Source organism: Callithrix jacchus, chromosome 5, assembly GCF_049354715.1.
Source record: "Callithrix jacchus isolate 240 chromosome 5, calJac240_pri, whole genome shotgun sequence".
NCBI classification, from domain to species: Eukaryota; Metazoa; Chordata; class Mammalia; order Primates; family Cebidae; genus Callithrix; species Callithrix jacchus.
Window position 1 is genome coordinate 95643796 of NC_133506.1, and position 26518 is coordinate 95670313.

General features: G+C 37.9%; 1 protein-coding gene across 16 annotated transcripts in view; it reads right to left on the bottom strand.

Annotated features, from left to right (window-relative positions):
- BCAS3 (BCAS3 microtubule associated cell migration factor) overlaps positions 1 to 26518 on the bottom strand; it is a 754554-nt gene that overhangs the window by 224741 nt on the left and 503295 nt on the right. For 2 of the 16 annotated variants that reach the window (XM_078373708.1, XM_078373703.1), the window contains one exon: positions 15526 to 18830. The exons of the other annotated variants lie outside the window; for them this stretch is intronic. In XM_078373708.1, coding sequence (XP_078229834.1) covers positions 18796 to 18830 — 35 coding nt within the window. In that variant the 3' untranslated portion in view covers positions 15526 to 18795. Of the gene's footprint in view, positions 1 to 15525; positions 18831 to 26518 lie in introns of those variants that run through there. 16 annotated transcript variants of the gene reach the window in all.

The following is a 26518-nucleotide window of genomic DNA, read 5'->3' on the forward strand; positions in this document are numbered from 1 at the left end:
TACAACAGACTGCAGCATGAAAAAAGATAGGCAGAAATTCTGCAAGATATCTCCAAATAAAATACGGTGTGTATATCTGGCCTTTATATCTATGGTATGAGAAAATTCCTGTAGAGGCAAATGCATATGAAACATCCTTCTGCTGGGAATACAAAGAAACCCAGCTGGCAGGAACACCCCTTCCATATGCAAGCTCTCCTTCTCCTGAGAAATGATTCCCTACCTATCCCCATCCCACAGGGAATCAGAATCTTAACGAGGCTCCCACTTCCTATGTGAACCATATACACTCCTATAAGAACCATGGCTCCATACAAGTTGTTTACTTACCCAGGATATTTTCCAATAAAAGATCTTCCATTTTTACTGAAGAAAAACATGGTGCAGGACCAGGATATGTACATTTCATTTGGGATAGTAAAACCACCCACATACAGATCAAACTTCATATTCTATCAACCAAATCTACAACCAGCCTATAAATATAAGTCAGCTCTACATTTAGCTGGCTATTAAATACAAATTTAGGATCTCTTCGTAGAAGAAATCCAATTTAGTTATGGCATTAAATGTGTGCTTTTTGCCTCAGAGAGAGTAATATAATTGAATTCTGACCATCGCAGCAGATCAGTGCTGCTCATCTTTGTCCAGCAATATGTTTATAAAGGCCAGAGAAGGCAGTACTACTTTTCTAGAACAAGTGACGAGTTAAATATAAGCTGAAGAGAATGAGTTCAGCCAACCAGACAGCAACTCAGGCACCATGAAACTGGAATTGCAGGGGCCAGTGTGTGTGCTGGGGGGCGCTGACTACTCCCCTCCACCAGCAACCACCCTACCCCTCCGTTGACATCGCCTTTCCAGATGGCCTCTTCAACCACCACTAGGTTGTTTAAAATAAAGACATCTTCTATCTTTTCATTCAGAAATGTTTATACTGAGGCAAAATAAAAGAAAAAAAAAGATACAGAATAATCACATTATCAATCAAACACTGCTTAAACCCACAGCACGTTTTGTGCCACTATCTCTGTCTTTTAAAGAATAAATTTTAAAACATTATGCTCTGTGGTCAAGAAATTGGGACAACTGCTTTAAATTAAAGGCAACAAGTGGACCTTGTAACATGATCAAAATCCAACCCAGGCCTTTTCTGAATTCCAAATGTAACCAGAATACCTCTCTAACAATATTTGATAAGAAATATTTAACACTTTTCATATATTTCCTGTAATTATAAATTTATAATAAAATGTGGATTTACTTGGCAGCCAAACCAGAATGTTTCATATTACTCTCAGATTGCAACTCTTGCAGCTGAAATACAGTATACTAAAAATGAAATAACTTTTCCATTTTAATGTGGTTATAAGCTTCCTGCTAGGCAGCAACCTAATTGAGACTTTTATGTTAGCTTTTTTAAGACATGCTATCCTTCATCATCTGCAGAGTATTTTAACTATAGATCTCTTGTAGTTGTCCCAAAGTTGACACAGGGAAGGGGGATGGGGTGGGAAGAGGAAGGCCACTTTATCAAAGTCAATGGAAATACAAGGTATTAATTATGTTAAATGAAGAAATATGGCCATTTGGTTACATTTGTGGGTCAGAAATATTTTAATCTGTCGCTGCCAGCCAGCTGCCTCTCCCTGACACTCCCTCCTTGCATTTATATCAGCTGCAGGAACACATCAAAGCTCCAAAATGTGAGGAAAGCCGCCACAAGTAGGGCCTTCCTCACCCAATCCCTGCTTCAAGGTCGCAGTTTTAACTAGAGCGACCATAGGGTGATTCACTACAATCAATAATAAGGCCATGACCATTTTTATATTTTGGAGGCATAGATGGTAGAAAAGTTGGTAAACCATCAGCCCTAGGCATTTTTTCTTAAAAGGCCCTAGTCAATGGAAAATACAATTTTTCTGATATTTAGAAAAGAAAACAAATGGTGTACTCAGTTACTCCCAGTCAAAGCAAAGTTGAATCACATAGATGCACTGACTTTTAAGCTTTGCTAAGCTTGCCAAGCCTACCATGCTGGAGCACAGTCACAGAGAGGGGAGACGTATTTGTCTGCCATGATGCCTCAGCAAGTTTTATTAGATCAGTGCTTGGAAATTCCACATATTAACCATCAAGTGTGGCAATGGCAATTACCTAAATCTGACATATTCACTCTATGACTAGTGGAGGGACTTTTATAAGGTTACCCAGTAAGGTAAAAAAAAAAAAAAAAAATTAACTCAGACTATTTTTATAAAGTTTTTCTGATCAAGGAATCAGATAATATGTTAAGAAGTCAGGTCATTATAACATGCAAAAATTCTGCAAAAAGAAAAAAATAACCACCCTGCTTTAGATGATAAAAAGCAATTTTTTAGTGAATGATACTTCCTTGCACTTAATTTATATCTTTGAATCTAGTAGCACATAAAGATTTCGGACAAATGTATTTATAGATTGTTCTATTTTCAGTATATATTTTTATTTAAATCAAAGATACCAGTGAGACTCCGTCTCTACAAAAAAAAAAAAAGTCAAAGATACCAAACACATATTTTTTGTTTTACTTCAATTGCAGAAAATTCTCAAAGGTATTAATTTAACTTGTGCGTATGAATTTAAAGAAACTAATCTTTTGCATAGACTACACAAGCAAACACAACTTCTCTGTTCTAGGATTGGATTTTGAGAGTTCTTATGGTAGATTTTAAAAATAGGAATTAATCAGGATGAGGCACAAATAAACCAGATTTTTCTTGAATGTTACATCACAGGAACAACTTTTACACAAAAACAAAACAAAATACGAAAACAAAGAAGGCAGGACTCCAGTGCAAAGACAAACGGCCTCCCTCTCCAGGCCTCTGAAAAGATGAAGGCAAGAGCATTTTCACTGCTGTTGAGTCATTCAAACCTTAATCAAATGTCTGCACTTCAACACAATTCTCCCATCTCCTCAAGGATGTTAAAAATGCGTAAGAGTACTGTCTGAAGATGTGTGAAGACAGCTGCCTGTAGTTTTTATAATCTTAATAATTCAGTAAAAATCTACAATATCATGGGTCAGACTTACCAAATGGTTTTAAGTCAGGAATAAAAGGATTTAGAAACATGTTCACCTGAAATCATGTCACAATTTTCTTCTTCATTTCACACACTACTTCTTTGGGAAAAAAATGAACATTTTACTTTTACTGATAGTTAATTGTTGTTAGAGGCAGTTTCTACCCACACAAGGAATTTTAAACTAAACCAAACAAAATCCCTCAAAGCTGATACTGGGTATACGGTCTCTGATATCAAACCACAGCAACATTCAATTTTGAAAATAAGCAGAGGTAAACATATTGATTTTCTGCTCCTATGTGTAATTCTTATTGAGTAATCAAAGGCAAAAAGAAAAAAAAGAAAACCCTAGCTGCTGAGACAGTGAAGACTGTAACTCTAATACTTTAAAGGAAAAAATGTATGAATACATATGGATTCATAAGTTTGTGCTTGAAATGAGAAAAATTATGGTTATATATATTCTGAGTTGTTGATTTTAAATTGTATCAAGAATATATGCAAGCTGATAAATAATTGCCTTTTATATAACAAAAAAGATCTATTTCTGACAAAATGTGAACTTCTAATCAAATTTCTGATTAGAAGTTTTGTTATTAGAAGTTCACTTTTGTTATTTGCTAGTTTTTGCATTTCAGTTAGTATTTTTTACGACCTTCATTTTAAGTAAATATAGTCAGACTAGCCTGGCTTTCCAATGAAATCTAAATCAAATTCCTTTATTGGAGCTGCCTTACTGTCTCATGTGCTATATCCCTCTCTTCCTTTAAGCAAATATCAGTATCAGTAAACCTGCTATTTGTGCAACTGGGATTTTATTGTTAAGGCATAAGTGTTGAAATTATTTAAAAGTCTGGATGAAGATCGCATGATATTTGATGCAACAGTAATGCAATCTGTCTAATCTCAGTTAAAGATTCACTACCAAAATTCCCAAAAGTTATAACAGCTGCATGAATTCAGTAAAATACTTCTTAAAAAGCTATTAGCAAAGTTAGTCTGACTTGATTTTTGGAATGACCTGGAAATTTAGTTTAGCTACATTAAAACAGCTGATTTTGAGTTAAAACAAAAAACAAATACCAGCCACAAGTCATGCACATATTCTACCCCTTTTTCTTAAAAAATGACTGAAACCCTTGAGAAAAACATGGCATAAAGGTACAAGTACTAATATTACAAGACATCTGATGGGTCATGTAAAGAATAAGAAATCATCTCCCAGATGTTTGCAAGACAACAGAATAAATCTCTCCATGAATGTAGAAAAAAATGTCAGAGTATAAACAAAATATCCATGATTTAAGTTTAGGTGATCCAAACTGACTAGCATTTTACAATATTAATGCTAATGGTTAGTTTTTTTTTGCAGGTTTAACAGGTCTCATAAAAAAAAAAGAGTTGCATACAGGAAGGAGAAGTAAACAGAAAACTAGCCATACATGGTAAGTAACAAGGAAAGAAGAGATATCAAATCAGTCAGAAATATACAAGAGCAGTCTCCAATGTTGGGTCAGGAAATAAGGTAGTTAGAGAAAAGTTGCAATCTAAAACAGAAAACACTTTTAGGAAACGGCAAAATTAAAACAGAAGTAGATATGTAAAATAGATGAATGAAGACAAGGTCTTCCTGCACCAAGGGAGTTGTTTAGGAGAAACAGTGTCCGTTTGTGGCCAGCGATAATACTTTCCATTCAATAGAGTTTGCAGCTTGCTGATTCATATGATTGCAGGCTGGCGCCCTGCTGGCGAGCCTCTCCACTGAAATTAAATCCACTCTCTTCAGTTATAAATTATAATGCTCTATAAACAACACTCCCATTGGGAATGCGGGGAGGGGGAGAGAGAGAGAGAGAGGGGAAGAGAGGAAGAGAAGGAGAGGCAAGATTGAAAGAAGAGGCAGGGAGAAAAGAGCCGGAGAGGGAAAGTGTTTCTACATAGTCCACTCACTGTTTAATGTTCTGCTCTTCTGCAACAAACAAGGGGAGTAAGTCTTCCACAGATAGCACTCCTGCTGCAATTCCTACACTGTTTGATGTAGAGCCCAGAAAGGAAAGTTGGATAGTAATATGAGTCTAAGATGAAAAGTACTTACAAATCAAGGAGTGTACAAGACGAAGAAAAGATAAAAGAGATTTCTATACCTGGATTTTTCAAATATATTATTGAATATATCTTAGGAGTCTCAAGGGAGAACCAAAATGAATAAAATTATTGAATTCTATTTAGACCAATTAGATCTTCACATTGTACATCTCTTAATATCCAAATTAACCAGAGTTACTTCCCCCAGATGCACTGGTAAAGCAAAGAAACAGGAAATAAAAGTTAAAATGAATCCATCCCAAACAGCCTCAGACAAGGAGTCCTGAGCAAAGAGAAAGTTCAATGATTTCGAGATTAACCATATTGGCTTTTTAAAATAAACATGCATTTTGAAATTCAATGCTAAATTTATAGGAGAGTGTTGCCTCAACTGTTTAAATGTTGTAGAATTTGTTTTTTTAATGTGCTGTTTCAAAGGAAAAATAATTGCAAATATTAGGTTGTGTTAATTACCTAAATGAGTCATAAAGTCTATCAGTGAGTCGGTTGGTATGTACCAGCTTCAGGGCATTAACTTATATCTATACTGCAGATTTTTCGTGTGCATGTGAATTTTTTAGGAGTTATTCATGCCTTATAGCAGGATAGAAACAATTATTGTTATGTGCCAATTAGTATTCCAAGGATTCATACCCATAGGTCTACAAAAAGACATAATTTCATATTTTAAAATTTTTCTGAAATTTCTTACCAAATGATGAAACTGGACATAAAAATAAAAAGGGGAGGCAGGGGTTGAGTAGGGAGAATGTGGGAGAGAGAAGCAAGCCCGTTCCAACCTAAGTCTGAATGTACAAAACCAAAGAGACCATTTCAGGTAAGGAAACTCAAGGAAAACAGAATCCTCCACAAACCACGTCTTTCCATTTCTCTATCTCATTTTGGCAGACCACATACTCCCCCAAAAGAAACACGATAAAGCAAAACTCCACCTTTCTCCTTAAGTCAGAGAATGAAGAGGCAAAGAGAGGTGCCTGAGATTCCAGTTTTAGACCCAGGAATTTTACCAGGCTCAACTACAACCCTGAAAAGAAGACTAAACTGAATATATTGACCCAAACTTTAACCAGAGAATTAGACTTAGTAACAACTCAGATTTTACTTTTTTTTTTAATGTGTCTCACTGACTGTGTTTCTCTGTCTCTCTGCGTTTGTTTGTGGTGCATACTGAGTAAATTATTTGCTGATAGGTGAATCTTAGCAAATGCTTTTCTTCCTTTGAATGCCTGGTGAGCTTGTTGGGAAAAGTCATTTAAGTCACTTAAAACAATCCCATGAAAAGTAAAACTCAATTCTGAAATAAGAGTATAACTTAGAGCTTAAAAATAAATTAAATCAAGGAAGCATTAAAAGATAAATGGAGCAGGATGCTCTGTGGCTGAGGTAATCTGAGTGGAGAGGGAAGAAGGAGGGCTACGTTAATAAATGATTAAAAGGCCTTAACAAGGGCCTATCAGGTTGACCAGGAAAGCATTCTTCTTCTCTGCTCCTCCCTGAGACCACCTTTTTTACATTTGTTCTCAATGCTGATCAATATGGTTTTCATTTGCTGATTTCCATAATGCCATATGTGATCTGCCAGGCTGACATAACGAAGCTAGAAAGAGCTGAAGTCATTTTAACATTCTCGCTCACATGACTGTCGCCAGTTTACCAAATGCCTGTTATCTGGGAGTCAGTATCTCTCTCTTGTTTATTGACAAATACCAGCGAGGTTTGCTCCTAGAGAAAGCAGGTCTGGGTGGCAAATTTAAGATTCAAACTAAATATTACACTTTTTTTTTTGCTACCACTCTAACCTGTAATTTAAGCTTGATTAAATAAAACAAGATTTAAGTGTGAATTATCCTTTTCTGAACACAAGTGCTCACTTCTGTTGATAAAACAATAAATCACACACACAAAAAGCACCAATACTTTATGATGCCACCAAAGCCTCAGGACATATTTACTGCCCCAATTCAAGTTTTCCTATAAATACAGTGTTTTAGCTGGCCCACTAGTATTTGTCTCTGATAACTTTCACCAAAATTCATATCAAACTGTGTGTTTTAAAACTTTTTACTCTTTGCTAAAGTTTCCTTAATCCATGCTCTGGCCTGAAGAAACTTTAAAAAAAATCATATGTAAGCTTCCTACACTTTTTTCATTGTATAATGAAATGGGTTTCTTAAGGTCATCACATAAGTGACCTCCTAAGAGCCTTCCATGACGCCTGAAATGTCTCAGTATTGTTTGTTGATCACTTTTCCATGGTCAAAAGAAAATTTCAAGAAAAAGTGCAAATAGGAACACATTTCTGAAATGATTTATCTTTTGCAAGCCAAACACCCTCCACCAAAAAAAACCCAAACCAGTTGCATTTGATCAAATGGATACTTAAACACTGTAATTTAAAAATAAAAATATATTTAGTGCCAGCGCCTTCATTTACAATAAACTTAGATCCTTTTTATATTAAACACATTAAATAATAAATATTCTGATAATTAACAGAAGTCATATTTTAGTTCTCAAGAACAAAATCCCTCTGAAGCTGGGTGCGGTGGCTCAAGCCTATAATCCCAGTACCTCAGGAGACCAATGTGGGGAGGATCGCTTAAGCTCAAGAGTTTGAGACCAGCTTGGGCAAAATAGGGAGACCTCATCTATAGGAAAAAATTAAAAAATAAAAAAACTAGTCAGGTGTGGTGGTGCACATCTGTGGTTCCAGCTACTGGGGAGGCTGAGTTGGGAGGACTGCTTGAGCCCAGGAGGTGTAGGCTACAGTGAGCCGTGATCCTGCTACTGCACTGCACTCCAGCCTGGGCAAGAGAGAGAGACCCTGTCTCAAAAACAAAACAAAAACAAAAACAAAAAACAAAACAAAACAGCTTGTGCCAGCAATTAGTCCAGGAACTATGAAAACTAAAATCACAGAATTTTGCAAAGAAAATCCCTCTGAATTGTTCCAGAAAAAGATGATTGTATCATGACTAGGTCAGCACACAAAGTTTTAAAATAGCTGCATCTCCAAATATTGCGTTTGCTCCAACTCTTAGTTCACAGTCTTTGCTGTATTACATGAGTTTTCTTTTCTCTTCCTTTCCTTCTTCCCTCCCTCCCTTCCTTCCTTCCGCAAAAGCAAAGGACACTGGTTCAAAACAAGGGAAAAGAAAACAAGCTGAAGGAAAGCAGTGTGACAAATATCTAAAGGAAAGGTCCCTCAGGACAACAAAGTGGCATTGGGGGGATGACATTTACTCCCTCAACCTTGGCTTCCCTTCCCTAAACCAATGGGTTGTTTTCTCCATTCTCTTAATTTCTTTAGCAACAGTGAAAGGATACTAAAACAATGAGACCTTTAAGCTGGCCATTGTCAGAACATGAATTATTCCCGTTTTTGTGTGTATGGTTGTTGGTTGGTTGTTAATTCGTTTGGAAAACAGTGGTATAAAAGTGCACACATCACTGTTACTAAAGAATCTAAAATGACTGCTGTTGAATTCTGATATAAATGTTGATAATGAGGTAAACAGCAAAGTTTAGCAAAACATACCAAACAACAACAAAATGATACAAGGATTCTAAAGGCATACAATGGTACAGAGAATTCATCTTAAGGACGGTTCTCTGGGGTTCTGAGATTTTTGAATTATGGTAAAGCAGACAATAAAAAGAACCTGTAGTCCATTTAAAAGTAACAAGCTAACTTCTCTTATGAATTCCAAGTTAAATAGGAGATGTTACCTATTGGGGGTTTGATGAGGTTGGAGAGATTATGTGGTCAGCATCTTTTAAGTGCAAACTCATCTCTTTCCCTCTGATATTCACAGTAAAAACAATTATTAAAATTATAAGGAATCAGAGAAGAAAAGGCAATCTTGCCTAGACATGAACCAGGAAGAAAGGCAGGAATGAGATGCTCAAACTCCAGTGGAACTGGTGGCAGAGTATCCCACTGGAGACCTAACAACTAACATTTTACTTTACTTGGCCCATAATTACCACAATGGAGGACACGTCGATTAACACTGTCCTACATCATTGTATTATGGTAACAACAGGTTAGTTACAACAGTTGAAAAACACTCTCATAAAAGGTGAGATTACCACCAGAATGGACTTCTAAAGGGAGGTAATGGGTGACAGGCAGGAAAAGGCCACTTCTCTTATTTACAGGATCCATGGGAAGAGAAAGGGGGTTCCAGCTTCAACTGGCAGACAGGGAGAAAATTATGAAGGTTCTTTTGAGCTGTAGTAAGCTCAGGAGGACAAGAAAAATTGTAAGCTAGCACAGGATGCTAGAAAATTTCTTTCAAAAGAAAGAAGTTTTCTTTCAAAACAGGTAAAAAATAGGAAAGGCATTATATCCTTCCAAGTTCAGGCAGTAAAAAAAATAACAGTTCAACAATAAGGGATTCCCTTACAGAAAAATAAATCTCTGGGAGGCTGTTTTAGATCCTTCGCCCTAGTGGGGCAAGCATACCTTTCACTGCTTTGTGGAGAGAGGTATATTCACCAAACTAAAGGGTCCTTTGAGGAAGAATGACCAGAAATCTGCAGTATTGGGATTTTTTAAAAAAGAAGATAACCTTAAGACTTTATTCGCTTTATAATATTTTTAAAAAAGATTGAAACTGGTCGGGCACAGTGGCTCACTCCCGTAATCCCAGTGGGTGGATCACAAGGTCAGGAGTTCAAGACCAGCCTGGCCAACATGGTGAAACCCCTTCTCTACTAAATACACAAAAATAAGCCGGGGGTGATGGCAGGTGCTTGTAATCCCAGCTACTTGGGAGGCTAAGGCAGAAAATTGCTTGAACCTGGGAGACAGGTTGCAATGAGCCGAGATCACGCCACTGCACTCCAGCCTGGGTGACAGAGCAAGACTGTCTCAAAAACAAACAAAAAAAGATTGAAACTTAGAACTGGATAATTTGGCCCTTTCTTCTCTTTTTACCACCTCCACCAGCATTCTCTTAGATCTGAGGTTGGGCTCAACATATCCAAATCTTAGCACTATTTTCTTCCAAGTTTTAACCATTTTCTAGAAAAATAGGCTCAGTCTGCCTACTATAAACCACTCTCTTTCCTATGATAAAACGACTTTCCCTGAACACACAGAATCTTTGTCCTTCTGGTACTATGTCACTACGTGAAGCTGGTGCTTGCCACACTTCTTACAGTAAGTCTGGTGCATTTTAGGAACATTCACGTTTGCAGGAGGACTATTAGCATGAAAATCCTGTCTTCTGTCTCATCACCACTGTATCCAGAGTCCTTGCCAAGAGCGCTTGGCATACAGTAGTCATTCAAAACATAGTTGTTGACCAGGTGCAATAGCTCACGCTTATAATCCCAGCACTTTGGGAAGCCAAGGCAGGAGGCTCACTTGAGCCCAGGAATTCAAGACCAGTCTGGATAACATGGCGAGATCTTGTCTCTACAGAAAATTTAAAAAATTGCTGGGTGTGCTAGTCAGTCTTAGCGACTTGGGAGACTGAAGTGGAAGGATGGCTTGAGCCAGGGAGGTTGAGACTGCAGTGAGTCATGATTGTGCCATTGCACTCCAGTATGGGTGACAGAGTGAGACCCTGTCTCAAAAAAAAAAAAGTGTTTTTTTTGTTTTGTTTTGTTTTGAATGAGAGAGATCTTTAGAAGCAATACAGGAATTTGCCAGGTCGTTAACAGGTTAAAAACAAAAGTAGGAAAAAACAGAGGAGGAAGTGGTAGTGGTATAAGTTGATTATCACTTATCCAAAATGCTTGGGACCAGGAATGCTTTGAATTTTGAATTTTGTCTAATTTTAGAATATTTGCATTATATTCTTCCTGGTTGAGAATCCCTAATCTGGAGATTAGAAATCTTCCAATGAACATTTCCATAGAGTGTAATATTGGCACTCACTCAAAGTTTTGAATTTTTAAGCATTCTAGATTTCAGATTCGGGATTTTGGATTTGGGACAGTCAACCTGTAACAGTAGTAGTAGGAGCAGTAACAGTAATTGCAGTAGTTGTGGTCATTGTAGCTTGAAATGAGAAGTTGGAAGTGTAGGTGAAATTCAGTCTTCTAGATGTGCCAATACAGGAATCTGTGGCTCAAGGGCCTTATCAGTATTAAAGATTTACTCCCCTTCAACTGGGCTCCCAGGGAACTACAAAAGAAGGTTTGCACAAGTGTGGAAAACCAAGATCTTGGGTAACAGGAGGATTTATAGTCACGCTCAGCAAGTGAGAAACAAAATGATGAGGTAAGTATCTTATTAGTAATGCTAAGGTCAAGACCAGGTCAGGATGGGTTAAGACAGAAAAATCCTGTCCCAAGTTCCAAAAGCAGTCTGGGAGTCAAAGACATTTAAAACATGGCCTCAGTTTCCTAACTCTAACATACCAGAGACCAAATCTAATTATGAGAAGTTATAGGAAAGCATATCTAAGTGTAATCAATTTGCAGGAATTAATGAGGAGAGTTGAGAAACATGTCTGTTAAAGACAGAGAAAGGAAGGGCTGTATTATTTTATTTCCTGGTCTTTTGTAAACTCTGTCCTGGTAGCAGAATTTCTATTTCTAGAACAAGCAGAGCTCTGTCACACATCTTGTATGATTGTTCCCACTTTTCAGTGTACGTGGGTGGTGGTTATTATTTTTAATGTATTCCTACTTAAGTAAGTCATAAATAAGCTTACCTATTCAAATGACCACACTAAATGATGAGAAATAGCACACCGACCCATAAGCAGCAAAGACCCAGAAGGCAACACTTAAAACATAAACTGCCAACAGCAACCTGATCGGGTTTCATAAATCAGAGTGGCCATGGCCCTAAAGAATGGGAATGAGAGCTCCAGTAATTGCAGTCTTCTGTCTGCGAACATACTGTAAAAATAGCCACAGTAAGCAATCTTCCTGACCAATCAATAGACTCCTATTAACCTCCTGGCCAATTACAGAATGACTGGCTAAGCAAACAAAGAATTATTGGCTGTTTAGTTGGAACTTTAGTCGGGCCTCTCTCTTCCCCGGTTTCTCATTCTGTTCCGCCTCTCCTCCCCACCCCCTTTCCTGTTAGGAAAAAACATCTGCAAACACCTGATATTCATCTAAGTCTCTGCAGTTGTACAGTCTTGTTAAATTGTTACCACCTTTTCCACAAGCAGTTTTGGCAATTAACCTCATGGCCAGAGACTTCAAAGAAAACAACTGTTGAGTTTAACCTCTCTGAGCTACCATAGATTCCTTTATGATTTTTCCTGAAACACTTTCATCCAGAGAGGAAAAATGCAGACTGATAAAAGTAATGTTTATTTTAATATTTGGTTAATTTATTAAGAAGACAAACGCCTCAGACATTTGCCATAACAGGGTGCACTCAATTTTCAAAGCCTTCACAAAGTGGGGTTTTATTTTCATTTACATTCCCAACACATGTGTGCTTCTCTGCTCTTCCACAAATCCTACATTTGCTGGAATCCAAGGATTTGATACATTTGACCCTCCCTTGCCCCTGTTCACAAATCTCTTATGTGTTTCTCAAAACTGTTTAAAAGTTCAGAATGAAAAATGCATGTAAAATTAATGCTAAGAACCAAAGTTGCCATTAAAAACCTATTTTTGTTTTCTATTTTTACCCTCACAGATAGACTTTTTACATTAAAAGCAAGGTTAATCCCCAACTCTCATGAGGAAAAACCTACTAGCAATAAAGATCAAAATATATAACTGAACGAGCAATACAATTCTCGAGTAATCTTCTGGCCTAAGTATTTTGCAATTTATGCTACGGACCCAGCTTTTTACAGCTGTACATAATAATAACAATGGGTCTGATCTTACCAGCTGAAGACAGGTTTGTGGAGGTGCATTAACTCCTCCAGGCGACAAAGTTCATTTAGAATTTTAATAAAAGTGATTAAATATTTAGTAGACCCTGAGAACCACTGATTTCTCTCTCTGGCAAGGTCGGGCTTTGTAAAATTGCCACTAATACTTTTGCCACTCTGAGAAACTTGAAGAAGTCTATAAACGATTTAGAGTATTTGTACGCCTTTTCTAGAAGTACCGTGGAGTTAAAATAAAAAATCCGTAGCAAAGTCAACAGAGCTTTTGTTTGATATTTTCAGTTACCAATATCCTCATGTTATAATTAATTCTCCCAAAGCGATGAATAACTGTTTTTTGGAAAATGGCACTCTGTGGTACAGTACCATGCATTTGATAATTTTGTTAAGGGTCTGGCTTTACCAAACAGCACATTTTTACCAATAGCACCACGTTCATGAGTTTAGGGAAGCTGAGGAGAAAGCGCAATAACAACATAGTTTTTGGGAGGGAGACAGACCTGCAGTAGATTTCTACTTTTGCTCTGTATTAGCTGTGTTGAGAGTGAGCAAATACAAATAATTATACCTATTTTGTAGGGATGTTATGAGGATAAAATGGAGTACATACAGCAAAAGTCACCAACTGGTTCAGTTGGCCTGTACTGTTTTAAAAAAATCAGGAAATATCCATAAAAATGTGAATTTCCTGTCTCTTTTGACTAAATGTAAGGTCTGGCAACACCGGGCCCATATTTCTGCAGTTGGCAACATGGAATGGAACAGTAGCAGCAACCTTAAATGTAGGTAATTTGCTGTATAACCCCCATCACTTAAACCTGGCCAGTGTAGCCTCTGAGTTTTTGAGCCTTCCATGAAGTGGTTTAACACAGTGTTTGGAACAGTGTCTGGCACATAATGTCTGGTACATAGTAAGTACTCAATAAAAGGTAACCATTATATGAGCTACTACATCAAATAAAGTGAGTTGGCTCCAAATTTGAGGGAGGCTTCAGAGACATATCAGCTAAACCTTTTATATCAAGCTCTGGAAATAACACAAAAACTTCTATGTGTATGTGTGAGAGAGAGCTGTATTAATATAAATTACACACACACACACACACACACACACACACACACACACAGTTTTCTAAACCTTCTGAATGTCTCTACTTACCTAAAATTCCCATAGCACTTACCTTTAACAATGTTCCTTGCGGAATTTAGTATGTACTATATCTTGTATTGGTGTTTGCATTCCCAACCAACTTACACATTTCTAAGGTGTATATTCCCTAAAGTTTTGTTGAGAATATAAAAACACCTCTAATTCAGGCAACTAGGGAAATGGCCAGTCTGAAACAAGGAAGCAGGTGAGTTATATTTGAGAAGAATATGCTGCTTTGGTATAAGAAACACCTGTCAGCCCACGCATGATAGTGCACACCTGTAATCCCAGCACTTTGGGAGGCCAAGGTGGATATATCAATTGAGCTCAAGACCAGCCTGGGCAACATGGTGAAACCCCATCCCTACAAAAACAAAAATTAACCAGGCATGGACGGGCACAGTGGCTCACGCCTGTAATCCCAGCACCTTGGGAGGCTGAGGCAGGTGGATCACCTGAGGTCAGGTTTGAGACCAGCCTGACCAAGATGGCAAAACCCTGTCTCTAATAAAAATAGAAAAAATTAGCCGGGCATGGCAGTGCACACCAGTAGTCACAAGTCCTCAGGAGTCTGAGGCACAAAAATCATTTGAACCTGGGAGGCAAAGGTTGCAGTAAGCCAAGATCATGCCACTACACTCCATCCTGGGTGACAGAGCGAGACTCTGTCTCAGAATAAAAGCAATTGGCCAGGTGTGGTGGTATGCACCTATAGTCCCAATGACTTGGGAGGTTGAGGCAGGAGGGTTGCTTGAGCCTGGGAGACCGAGGCTGCAGTAAGCCATGATCACACCACTGCATTCCACTCCAGCCTGGGCAACAGAGCAAGACCCTGTCTCAAAAATTAAAAAAAAAAAAAAAGAAAGAAAGAAAAGGAACTTCTGTCATTACAACAAACTAAGTGGGTTTGAAATATTTTCATTTTCTCTGGCAAGTGCATGTTCCCCTCTGAAATATTATTTACCAATTTGCATAACACATTTTACTCACACTTAAAGATCAATCTCAATTCAGCAAAATCATACATTCTTAATGGACTGTGTTATCACCTACAATCTTATTCTTTTACTCTGATTATGACAGTCATAAGGAAAGAAAATGAACATCATCAGTGGACCAGCAAAGCCTAGAATTTGAATCTGCCACTCTAGCTAAGATTCTATCATTTTTACCTTAATTTTAGTTCCATTTTGACAGCCATGAAAACAACCTATCGATTTGATTAGGTTGTTTTAGATATTTGGGGGTTGGGGGAAGAGGGCAGAAACAGTCCTAAGAGCTCAGGCATTTTAAACAATTACTATTTGAAAGTAATTTTCAGAGTGACCCAAACTAGTACATCAGTAAGAGACCTTGGCCAGATGCGGTGGCTCACACCTGTAATTCCAGCACTTTGGAAGGCCAAGGGGGATGGACCCCTGAACCTAGGAGTTTGAGACTAGCCTGGGCAACATAACAAAACCCTGTCTCTACAGAAAATAGAAAAAAAAAATCAGTGGGGTGTTGGAGCTTACGCCTGTAATCCCAGCTACTCCGGAGACTGAGATGGGAGGATCGCTTGAGCCCAGGAAGTGGAAGTTGAAGTGAGCCATGATCACATTACTACATTCCAGCCTGGGCCACAGTTTAAACTGTCTCAAAAAAAAGGGTAACTAACCTTGTGCTATGGAACACTACTGTGTCAGCTATCTGGGGGTAGATCATGCGTAGGGGGATGAGTCCTCCCCAGAAAAGTAGAAGAGCAGGGAAAAGGACAAAAACAAAAACATGCTCCATCAAGAGGATAAAAGGTAATCTCAGATTCCAGGAGTATCTTGGAAGCAGCCACGGAAGGTTTGGCAGTCTCTGCAAACAAGTGGCCTGGGTTGAAATTTGTGAGGGAAGAAAAAAATGAAATATGTCATGTACATGAAGTTCAAATCAAACCTAAAACTTCCTCTGTCCACGCTTGTTAAGAGGACTTTCATATTAAACAGGAACTCTCCAGAGAGGAAAATGATTTCTGGTCATTCTCACTGCAAGACTTAGATTTCAATTTCCCTTTAATTTTTATATTCTTTTTCGGCTTAAGTAAAAACGAGAGGGATATTTGTGCTGAACATATAAGAATAATTTTTTAAAATGACATTAAATGGCACAAGGGTCTGGTGCTATGCTGTACAGTTCAATGAACTCCTGCACAGATCAGCAAGATGGTTGGAAATGCCTCCCTCCGTCTGTTTTTCATCTCCAAAGTCTGTGTACTCAGTAGAGTGTGAAGAGAGCCTCTCTTCTCCTCAGAACATTCTCCCAGTGGTCCTCCCCCAACCCCCACTCCCTCTCCGTAGCCCCTGCAGCAGAGAACAGGAACTAGAGCAAATGCTTTTGTGAATTAAGAGATCTTGTGAGCGTAAATTTGGTCAGGCTGCTCCTTTCTGCAGGCCAGACCCCGCTGCTGCCCCAGGATGTGAACTGTCAGTTTGCATAGCTGGTGATGAGTTGCAGAGCCATCAGCAAAGGTGAAGACGGCAGAAACAAGAAAGATTCAAGACTGGTGGAAATCATTTCACAAGGAAAATTTCAGCCATCAGTGGGAGGAAGCTTTGAAAAATGCTGCCATTTCCGAGTCAGAATGAAGGAAAAATTAAATTACTGCCGGTGAGGCGAGCCAAAGTTGCATCTCCCTCCAGGGAGAGTTTTGATAATGGTAAACATTTGACAGCTGGCCCAGAGTTGTTATCTTGTTCTAACAGTTGTTATGGTCTAAATGAATATTTCTGATAAGGAAACAGAAAGAAAATTTTAAGCACTTTTATATTTTTAAGTTTTAAACCTTATGGTGGTGAGCCAAACAGGTTTAGAGCAATTTGTCACCGAGGGCCTACTTAAATGCTATAATGATCTTGATCTGGGAATCTTAGCAGTATCATTATTTCAGTTAATCTACATGAATTAATTCTTTGAGGTAAATCAACTGACTAAGAAAGCATCTTTGACCTTTAGCTTCCTCAGCAACCCGTAAAAACAATTCTAAGAGCTGACTTGAAGTACTCCAGAAAATAAAGAGTTAACTAAAGCTAACTTAAATACACGCTCGAGAACATGCAGAGAAATATTGTGTTGTTAAAGGACTAGTTTTTTGACTACTGAGGATCAACAATTATAAATTTTCAAACTTTCACAGATTTTATAAAAAAAAAATTAGACCAAATATTTCAGAAAGGTAACAGAGATAAAGTAGTCAACATTTTAGACCTAAAAAGGACTGCTTACCGGGTGTCTAATGGTTTTGCATTACTAGAAGATAGAGAATGCTTGGAGGGACAGTTCATTATAAAACACTTGCTTAATTCCTATATAGCATAAGAAAACATCTGTGTGATTGTGTGAAATGTTCCAGGTCTTCACAGGCACTGGATCTGTCATAGTATCTAGAACATACATGTAAAGGCTCAGAAGAGATGGTAGGGAGTCCCTTGCCTTATATGGATTTGCTGATAGTTGTATTCTCAGAGAAAAAAACAAAGTCCTCAGAATACTGTAACCCTACTACAAAAAAATACACTCCAAAATTTATTCCATCTCTGGCATTCCTCTAGGCAGGAGTTTACCAGTGGCAAAAAATAGGTACGATGGCAAAAAAAAGAGTCCTCCTATGGAATGAACAAAAACTTCTATTTTCAGAAAACTTGAGCATTACTTGCCTAAAATGTAATTCACGTAAATTATGGGAATTTAGTATTTTGGGAAAAAAATTATTTCTGATTTCATGAATAATCATCATCTGCTTGGTGCCTCACATTGAGGATTCAGTCTCTATCCCAAGGCAACAGTAGGACACACAGGCCAATGGAACCAGCACCTCTAATTTGTAGGTGTCCTATCTTTCTGTGACTTACGCTTTAGTTTTTTGAGACAGAGTCTTGCTCTGTCACCCAGGCTGGAGTCACTACAGCCTCTGCCTCCCAGGTTCAGGCAATTCTCCTACCTCAACCTATTAAGTACCTGAGATTACAGACGGGTGACACCATGCCCAGCTAATTTTTGTATTTTTCACTGAGATGGGGTTTCGCCATATTGGCTGGGCTAGTCTCGAACTTCTGAGACCTCAGGTGATCCGCCTGCCTCAGCCTCCCAAAGTGCTGGGATTACAGGCATGAGCTACCATGTCTGACTGACTTATATTTTAGAATGTTTTGCAAGCATTATGTCCTGATGAAAGGAAAATTTTAATGTCTTTACCTCTATTTTTCTTTAAAAAACAAAATCAAAACATCTACCTTTATTCTATATTTGTGGGAAGTAAAAGTTTCATTATTTTTTTCCCTAGGGACCTGGCCCTGCCTTAATATGAAAGTATATAAATTGATATTAAAGTATGGTATTTTGAGAATGTTTCAAAGTAAGGTCAAACTGGTGTTAAAAACCCTACTAGTGAAGGCTAAAATAACAGTCTGGCTGAACAGTCTTAAGTGCAGCTGACTCCAATTACTAAGTACATTCTAGCAATGTTTTTTACTAACAAGAACAATGCAAGCAAGTTGAGTTCAAAAATAAAGTCAAAGAGAACTTACTCATAAGAAAAATTAGATAAATTATGCCAATACTGTAGCTACATGGGCATTTGATAGTTACCTTCACCTTCACCACTGAATACATTGAGTTCCTTTAATAAATAATCAGGAAGAGAGGTGAGGGAGATTCTAAAAGGGAACAATAGAAGAAAAAGCTTCTTTTGAGAAAAACCAAGATAATTTTGGATAAGAAAACATATACATAATTAACCACTATAAAATCATGGAACCAGCACTTTCAAATAATTTTTAAAAACATGTTATTATGGAGAATTTTGAACATACATCAAAACAGAAAACTATAACAAAACCCATGCTTCCATCATACAACCCCAACAACCATCAAACCAGGCCAATACCGCCCCATTCACATCCAAATCCACTCCCCTCCTCCTCTATTATTTTGAAGCAAATCCCAGATGTCATCAAATCCATTTTTGTCAGATGCAGTAGGTGAAAAGGCAGAGATCTTCCAAGCACATTATTCTATATGACTGCCTCTTCTTGCCTTCACCTCTATATCCCCAAATCAATCTTTTCTGATGCTATGTTCCCCTACTCTCCCCCGCCCCAGAATGTTGTTACTAGTGCTAACTAGTACTCCTAGGGCACTACACAAGTCTAGTTAAATAGAGGACATTTATCAAATACACAGGACTTTTGTTTTACATGAGGGCTGATGGCTTCCATGTACCCTTTCATTCTTTTTTTTTTTTTTTTTTTTTTGAGACGGAGTTTCGCTCTTGCTACCCAGGCTGGAGTGCAATGGCGCGATCTCGGCTCACTGCAATCTCCGCCTCCTGGGTTCAGGCAATTCTCCTGCCTCAGCCTCCCGAGCAGCTGGGATTACAGGCACGCACCACCGTGCCCAGCTAATTTTTTGTAATTTTAGTAGAGACGGGGTTTCACCATGTTGACCAAGATGGTCTCGATCTGTTGACCTCGTGATCCACCCGCCTCGGCCTCCCAAAGTGCTGGGATTACAGGCTTGAGCCACCGCGCCCGGCCCCCTTTCATTCTTAAAATTCTCTGATTCCTTCAGGCAAACATCCACTTAGGATTAGATCAGTATTCCTCCATTACCAAAACTGGGGTCACGTCATCTAGCATCAAGGAAACCAGTGTACTATAGTAGTTAAGACATCAGCTTCAAATTGTACAGACCTGGGTTTAAATTTGACGCTGCCAATTACTAACTTTGTGTCTTTGGGCAAATGACCTTTCTAAGTCTTTGTCTCCTCATCTCTAAAACAGAAATAAAAGCAACAACCTACAGACGGTCAACAAGATTGAATGAGATAAGGTATATACAGTATGTAGCCAAGTACTCTAATCATAAATTTAGCTCATTAAAAAAAAAAAAACAAGAGAAACTTACATGTAATAAACACCAATAATGAGAAGGTGTATATATCTAGGGAAAAGGAGAAAATGAGAGTGGAAATGGGAATAAAACGACTCCATTTAAATAAATCTTACCCTCAACAAACTTCTTTCAAGAACTTGAGTATTTCTGTATAATTGTTTAATTTTTAGTAAGCTCATAATCTAAAACATGTGTGATTCAACTTTTATTTTTTGAGACAGGTTCTCACTCTGTCACCTAGGCTGGAGTGCAGTGGTGTGATCATAACTCACTGTAGTCTCAAACTTCTGGGCTCAAAGAATTCTCCCACCTCAGCCTCCCAAGTAGCTGAGACTATGGGCTCCTGCGACCAAACCTGGTTACTTAAAAATTTTTTTTGTAGACAGAGTTTTGGTATGTTGCCCATACTGGTCTCAAATTCCTGGCTTCAAGTAATCCTCCTATTTTGGCCTCCAAAAGTGCTGGGATTACAGCCATGAACCCCTATGATCAGCCTAATTCAACTTATTTATAATTGTTTCAACATTTAAGCAATCAAATGCCCTAAACATGAATGTAAAGGCCCTTGGTTGAAGAATGTAACATTTATATACTGGTTAAGTTCTAAAGGCAATAGAGGATGAATACTCATTACTATGTTTAAATGAACCAGCCTAGTCCCACTGTACAGGTGAACCAGGATAAAGAAATATGATAGTATTGATAATGAAAAGTAGAAGTGGTAGCAGTGATCTCTCACAGGCTTCATGCCTGTCCTATTTCACTATTACGATTTTGGAGAAAAAAAAAAAAACTCAAATGGACAAAGAGCACAAGGAGGCATGCTTCCTTATTTAACATTTTTTTAGGATTAGGACAAGATTTCTCTTAAATCATGTACTATCAATCTACTACATTACACTCTGTAATGTGCCCAATGTCATATAGTCATTTTATAAGGAAAAGAACATGAAAGTTTTATGTAAGAACTATAAACAATGTAAATATGTAATATATTTATAACTTAAAAGTCGCAAAAGAGAAGCTTTTAACTGACTTTATAAAGAAAATATTCTTTTCTCTCTTTTCTCTTGCATTTCAAAGTCATATAAAGGCCATACTAAGATGGCCAAATGCCAGAGTGCTATTTCTCCAGAAAAAAAAAAAAAAGTGGAGAGATAAGCAACTTTTATGTGACTTTACAAATTGGACTTCACTTGCTGTGATTACTTGGTAAATGTTTGATTGTGATAACCACTTAGCAGGGCTACTTTCCTTTAGAGTTTTAATCCTGCTGCCAGAATAATTTTCCCCACCTCAAAACCTTCCATCTCTGTCTCCTGTTCCAAATCTCCCACCAGCACTCTACATTTTCAGAGTCTGGTCCTAACCACCCTTGACAGCTGGATCTTCCACAGCTTTCCCTCACATATCCTTTGCGATATATTCAAAGTAAACTTCTGTTTTTTCCCAAATTGGTCCAGTATGTGTATGCCTTGGTGACTCTGTTCCTTTCTCTTTTTTTTTTTTGAGATGGAGTCTGGCTCTGTCACCCATGCTGGAGTGCAGTAGCGTGATCTTGACTCACTGCAACCTCTGCATTTTGTATTCCAGCGATTCTCCTGCCTCAGCCCACTGAGTAGCTGGGATCACAGGTGTGCACCACCACACCCAGCTAATTTTTTGTAGTTTTACTAGAGATGTGGTTTCACTATATTGGCCAGGCTGATCTCAAACTTCTGACCTCAAGTGATCCACCCACCTTAGCCTCCCAAAGTGCTGGGATTACAGGCGTGAGCCACTGTGCCCGGCCATATGACTTTTTGTCTCGACAATAGATAATCCCTTCCCTCAATCTTCACCTGCCAAAATTCCATGTATTCCTCAAATTCTAGCTCCAATGGCATTTTTTCCATAAAACTTTCCCTGGTCACCCATTACAACGAATTTTACCTTTCTTTGCATTCTAAGAGAACTCTATCTGCCTTGTTGTATGGTCACTAGGGTTGTATTTTTATTAACTGAATTCCAAGTGTCTGGGGGCCAGGGAGTATGCCTTCTTCATTTTTTATATTCCCTACATCATGTAGCATGATGACTTGTAATCACACTGAACTATGCTGCACATATGAGTTCTAGGAAATAGTCAATAATAGCATTTACACTTTTTCTGATAAGCAATCTGCACAAGGAATCCTTCAAAGGGAGTTTCTTATGTAGCTCACCCACTCCTGAACATTATGGCTTCTGCTACAAATAAAGCCCAGACTTAGCCTAGATGATGTGTGCCCAGAATGCAAAGGGTGCAGCCATGCTCTCTCCACAGAGTGAGAAACTGAAGAAGGATGACACATGTGTAAGAGGAAACTCCAAAACCACAAATATGAAAACAGCATTTGTGAACCTCATTTGGCCAGATCACAGACATCTTTAACCTTCTCACACTTCCTTAAAGGAACATATCAGGAAATGAAGAAAAAAAATATCTTCACAGTTTTTTTTTAAGTCCTCCAACTTTTTAGATTAGATCATCTATAACTCTAAGGGAAAAAATGTGTACTCTTTAAGCCCAAGAATGTATCCAAAATTCAGAACTTCTATCACTAGCAATACAAATACGGGGGAAAAGAAATATTAAAAAAAGAATAATTCTTGAAAATCCAAGAAGAAAAAATTCGTCTCTGTCTCTATTATAATTGATTTTTTCTAGATCTAATAGATTTAATAAACAAATGTAAGCAAAAGCATAAAGTGGGTTTAAAAATAACTTGAAGATTACAGCTAATTTAGGATGGCATTTGAAATAAAGTATTTTTCTTCTTTTTAAGAATGTACTGCTGTTGAAAATCTATCCACTTATAATTTTCTTATCTTCACAATTCAAATCTTATGAGTATGAAAAAAATATTCTAAGACATGGAATCCTCTGAATTTCAAAGTAAATAATCAGAAAGATGCCCAAAGAAGAGTTGTTATTTTTCTGTTCAATTCCTAAATTCAGCTGTCATTTGGATCAAGAGCCAAAAAAACCAATGTTCTAGTAAAAAATTATAGGACTTCAATAAAGCAGAAGTCTCTTATTCCAATAACACTTCTTAAACACTGAAAAAATCAAATACACCACATGTATCCATTTATTCTTCAATGCTTCAACATTGCCCCCTAAATGGATAATTTATTTTGTAATTACTACAATAGAGTCAATAAAAAATGCAAAATTGCTTATGGAAATATATTCAGAAATGTTGAAGTAACACTGGAGTATGAATTTGCCCCCAGCAGAGTAATTCGTTCTGTGTGGGTCACGCAGCCAAAGTACAACAGTAATCTCTTAATCTGCACTGTATAAGCAGAAATTCCCATACATTCCAAAGATACTCAACATGGGTAATTTATTCAATCCAAATTTGTGGTCTCTGGCACCTAAGATGTTTGCTGGGGATAAGCTTAATTTTGTGGTTTTGTCAAAGCTAAGATTTCCAAAGCTGTGCTATTCAAAATGATAGCCACTAGCTACATATGGCTATTTAAATTTAAATTAATTAAAATTAAATGAAATTTTAAAATTCCGTTTCTTGGTTATAACAGCCCCACATTCCCAGTGCTCAGTAGCCACATGTGATTATTATATTGGACAGCACAGATATACCACATTTCCATTATCACAGAAAGTTTTATCATACAGTGCCATGCCAAAGATGACCAGCCTCATAGATCCTATCTGTTTTAGTGCCATTGCTCGAAGGTTCTATCTGAAAGATAAGAAATGACCTTATGAATTATCTTTTGTTTGTGTAGGCTGAAAATTCAAGCTTTATGATGATTCAATATAGATTGCACATGTCCTACCATATCAAGATCTAAAGATATAGAAAAAAACAGTGGCTCCTCAGTGGACTCAAAGAAAACAACCAACCAACCAAAACCGTAATTACCACAATACAAAAACGCATCACTGTCCATAAAGTATGTGGGCTGTTCTACTGATAATTCAGTTTTTAGCTTTTTTTTTTTTTTTTTTTTTTGGCACTCCAGCGTGGGCAACAAGAGCAAGACTCCATCTCAAAAAGAAAAAAGTTTTATTGAAATATAATTCACAATTCATACTACATTTGATGTGTACAATTCAATGTCAATCAAGTATCTGAATAATTCAACATTTTCTCAGTACCCACCAGGGCTGGTTGCTGCTGGTTTCTAGGGCAGTGGTTCTTAAATGGGGACAATTGGCTATGCACAGTGGTTCACACCTATAATCTCAGCCCTTTGGGAGGCTAAGGCAGGTGGATGACTTGAGGCCAGGAGTTCAAGACCAGCCTGGGCAACATGGTGAAATCCTGTCTCTACTATAAGTACAAAAATTAGCTGGGTGTGGTGGTGCACACCTGTAATTCCAACTACTTGGGAGGCTGAGGCAGGAGAATCACTTGAACCCAGGAGGCAGAGGTTGCAGTAAGCCAAGATCACGCCACTGCACTCCAGCCTGGGCGACAACATTAAGACTGTGTCTCCAAATACATATATACATACATAAAAAATGGGGACAATTTTGCTCACAAGAGGACATTTGGCAATATTTGGAGACATTTGTGGGAAGGGGGCATGCTACTACCTAATGGGTAGAGGCCAGGAATGCTGCTAAACATCCTACAATGCATAGAACAGCCATACACAAATAATTGTCCAGTCCAAAATACCTTCAGTACTTAGGCTGAGAAACCCTGTCCTATGGATATAAAGATAAAGAAGAGATAGCATCTGTCTTAAAAAAGGTTACTGTCTAGTGAATGAATGCAAGGTGGAAACAAAACTATTGTCCAAGATGCTCTGGGTACAGAGAAGAGGGGATACTTAAGTAAAAATACTGAAGACAGGAACTTGCCAAGGTACTCAGGATGGAAAGAAATGATTTCATGTAGAGGGAATAGCATTGGAAAACATTTAAATAGGTGCAAGGCATTTTGGAGTCTAAGAGGTGCCAGTTGTTCAGAATTGTTAGAGCTCAGGCTGCTGAGGGGTTGGGGGTGCAGGGAAGAAGGAGAAGGAGGAGGAGGAGGTCGCAGTGGTGGTGACGGAAGTGGAAACAGGAGCAGCGGTGGCAGCAGCAGCAGCAGCAGCAACTGAAGAGGCAAATGGGAGCCAGATCCTAAAGGCTTTGTATGCCATGTTAGGAAAGAGTTTGGAATGGAGCTTCTGGTTGGAAAAGCTTTTCTGTAACCAGCCCAACAGTAAGCATGCTTAGGCCACATGGTCTCTGTTACAATTGCTCAACTCTGCCATCATTGGACAGCAGCCATAGACAATACATAAGTGAACAGACATGACTATGTTCCATTAAAACTTTATTTATGAGCACTGACATTTGAATTTCATATGATTTTCTGTTTTCATAAAGTCTTCTCTTGATGTTTTTCCTCCCATTTAAAAATGTGAGAACTGTTCTTAGCCCGTGGGCTGCATATAGACAGGGTTGGCAGTACTCTGCCAAGCCCTGCTATGATGTACACACAGGAGCTCAACGTGACAAATTAGCTAGCTGATCAGTTAAAAAATGAAGCAGGGAATTTTCCTACAGATCTCTGGATGTACTGACTGTCTTCTAGCTATTTCCTGCTAAATAACAAATGTCCATGGGCCTAAATTTTGTTATTAGCTTGTTGTAATACTTACAATGACATGCTATGCTAACTCAAAGGAATAAAAAGCTTATTTCAGGCCACTGTGGTGAAATGACATTTACCTAATGCAGATATAAATTTTGTGTTAATTAGTGAGCACTTGACACTGATGTAATTTGATTAGTGTGGCTAAGTCCGTCTTAAACTTGCTCCCTAGTACTAACAGAATATGTCCTTGAATTAAGAAAATTAGGGCTAAGTGACAAAAAGTACCAGATAATAAGAAACCAACTCTACCATTTATAATCATCTGTTATATAATAAAGATAATACTAATGGCCTCATCATGTCATTATGAGAAGCATGAAACAGGGCACTTCACACTTAGCAGTTTAGGTGATCTCACTGTCTCAGATAGTCCTGATTTCATCTCAAGTCAGATTCTAAAGTCTTCAAACCACTGCAAACCTCATATGTTTTATTTGGAACTATTTTCAACCAAGAAGTCTAAAACAATTCCAGTTTTGAAGAAAATACTATATATCACTTTTACTAATTTGTGAAAATGCTTTATTAAAAAAAAATAACCTAAGACAAAATTAGAGTATTAACCATCTGAAATCTTAAAAACTGATCTTTGATGTGGCTGAGTTGTCATGAATAATTCTAGTTCTATGATTTGTAGATGTTACTTAATCTTTCTTAGGGACAATAAACCAATGCCAAAAGGATTGTTTTGAAGATTAAATGAGGTGTTTGTAAATTTAATTACATAATTATATAGCACAGGCTCCATCAATGTTAGCTATCAAGTTGAAATGTCATTACAATTGCTATTTCAGTTTGTCTCTAAA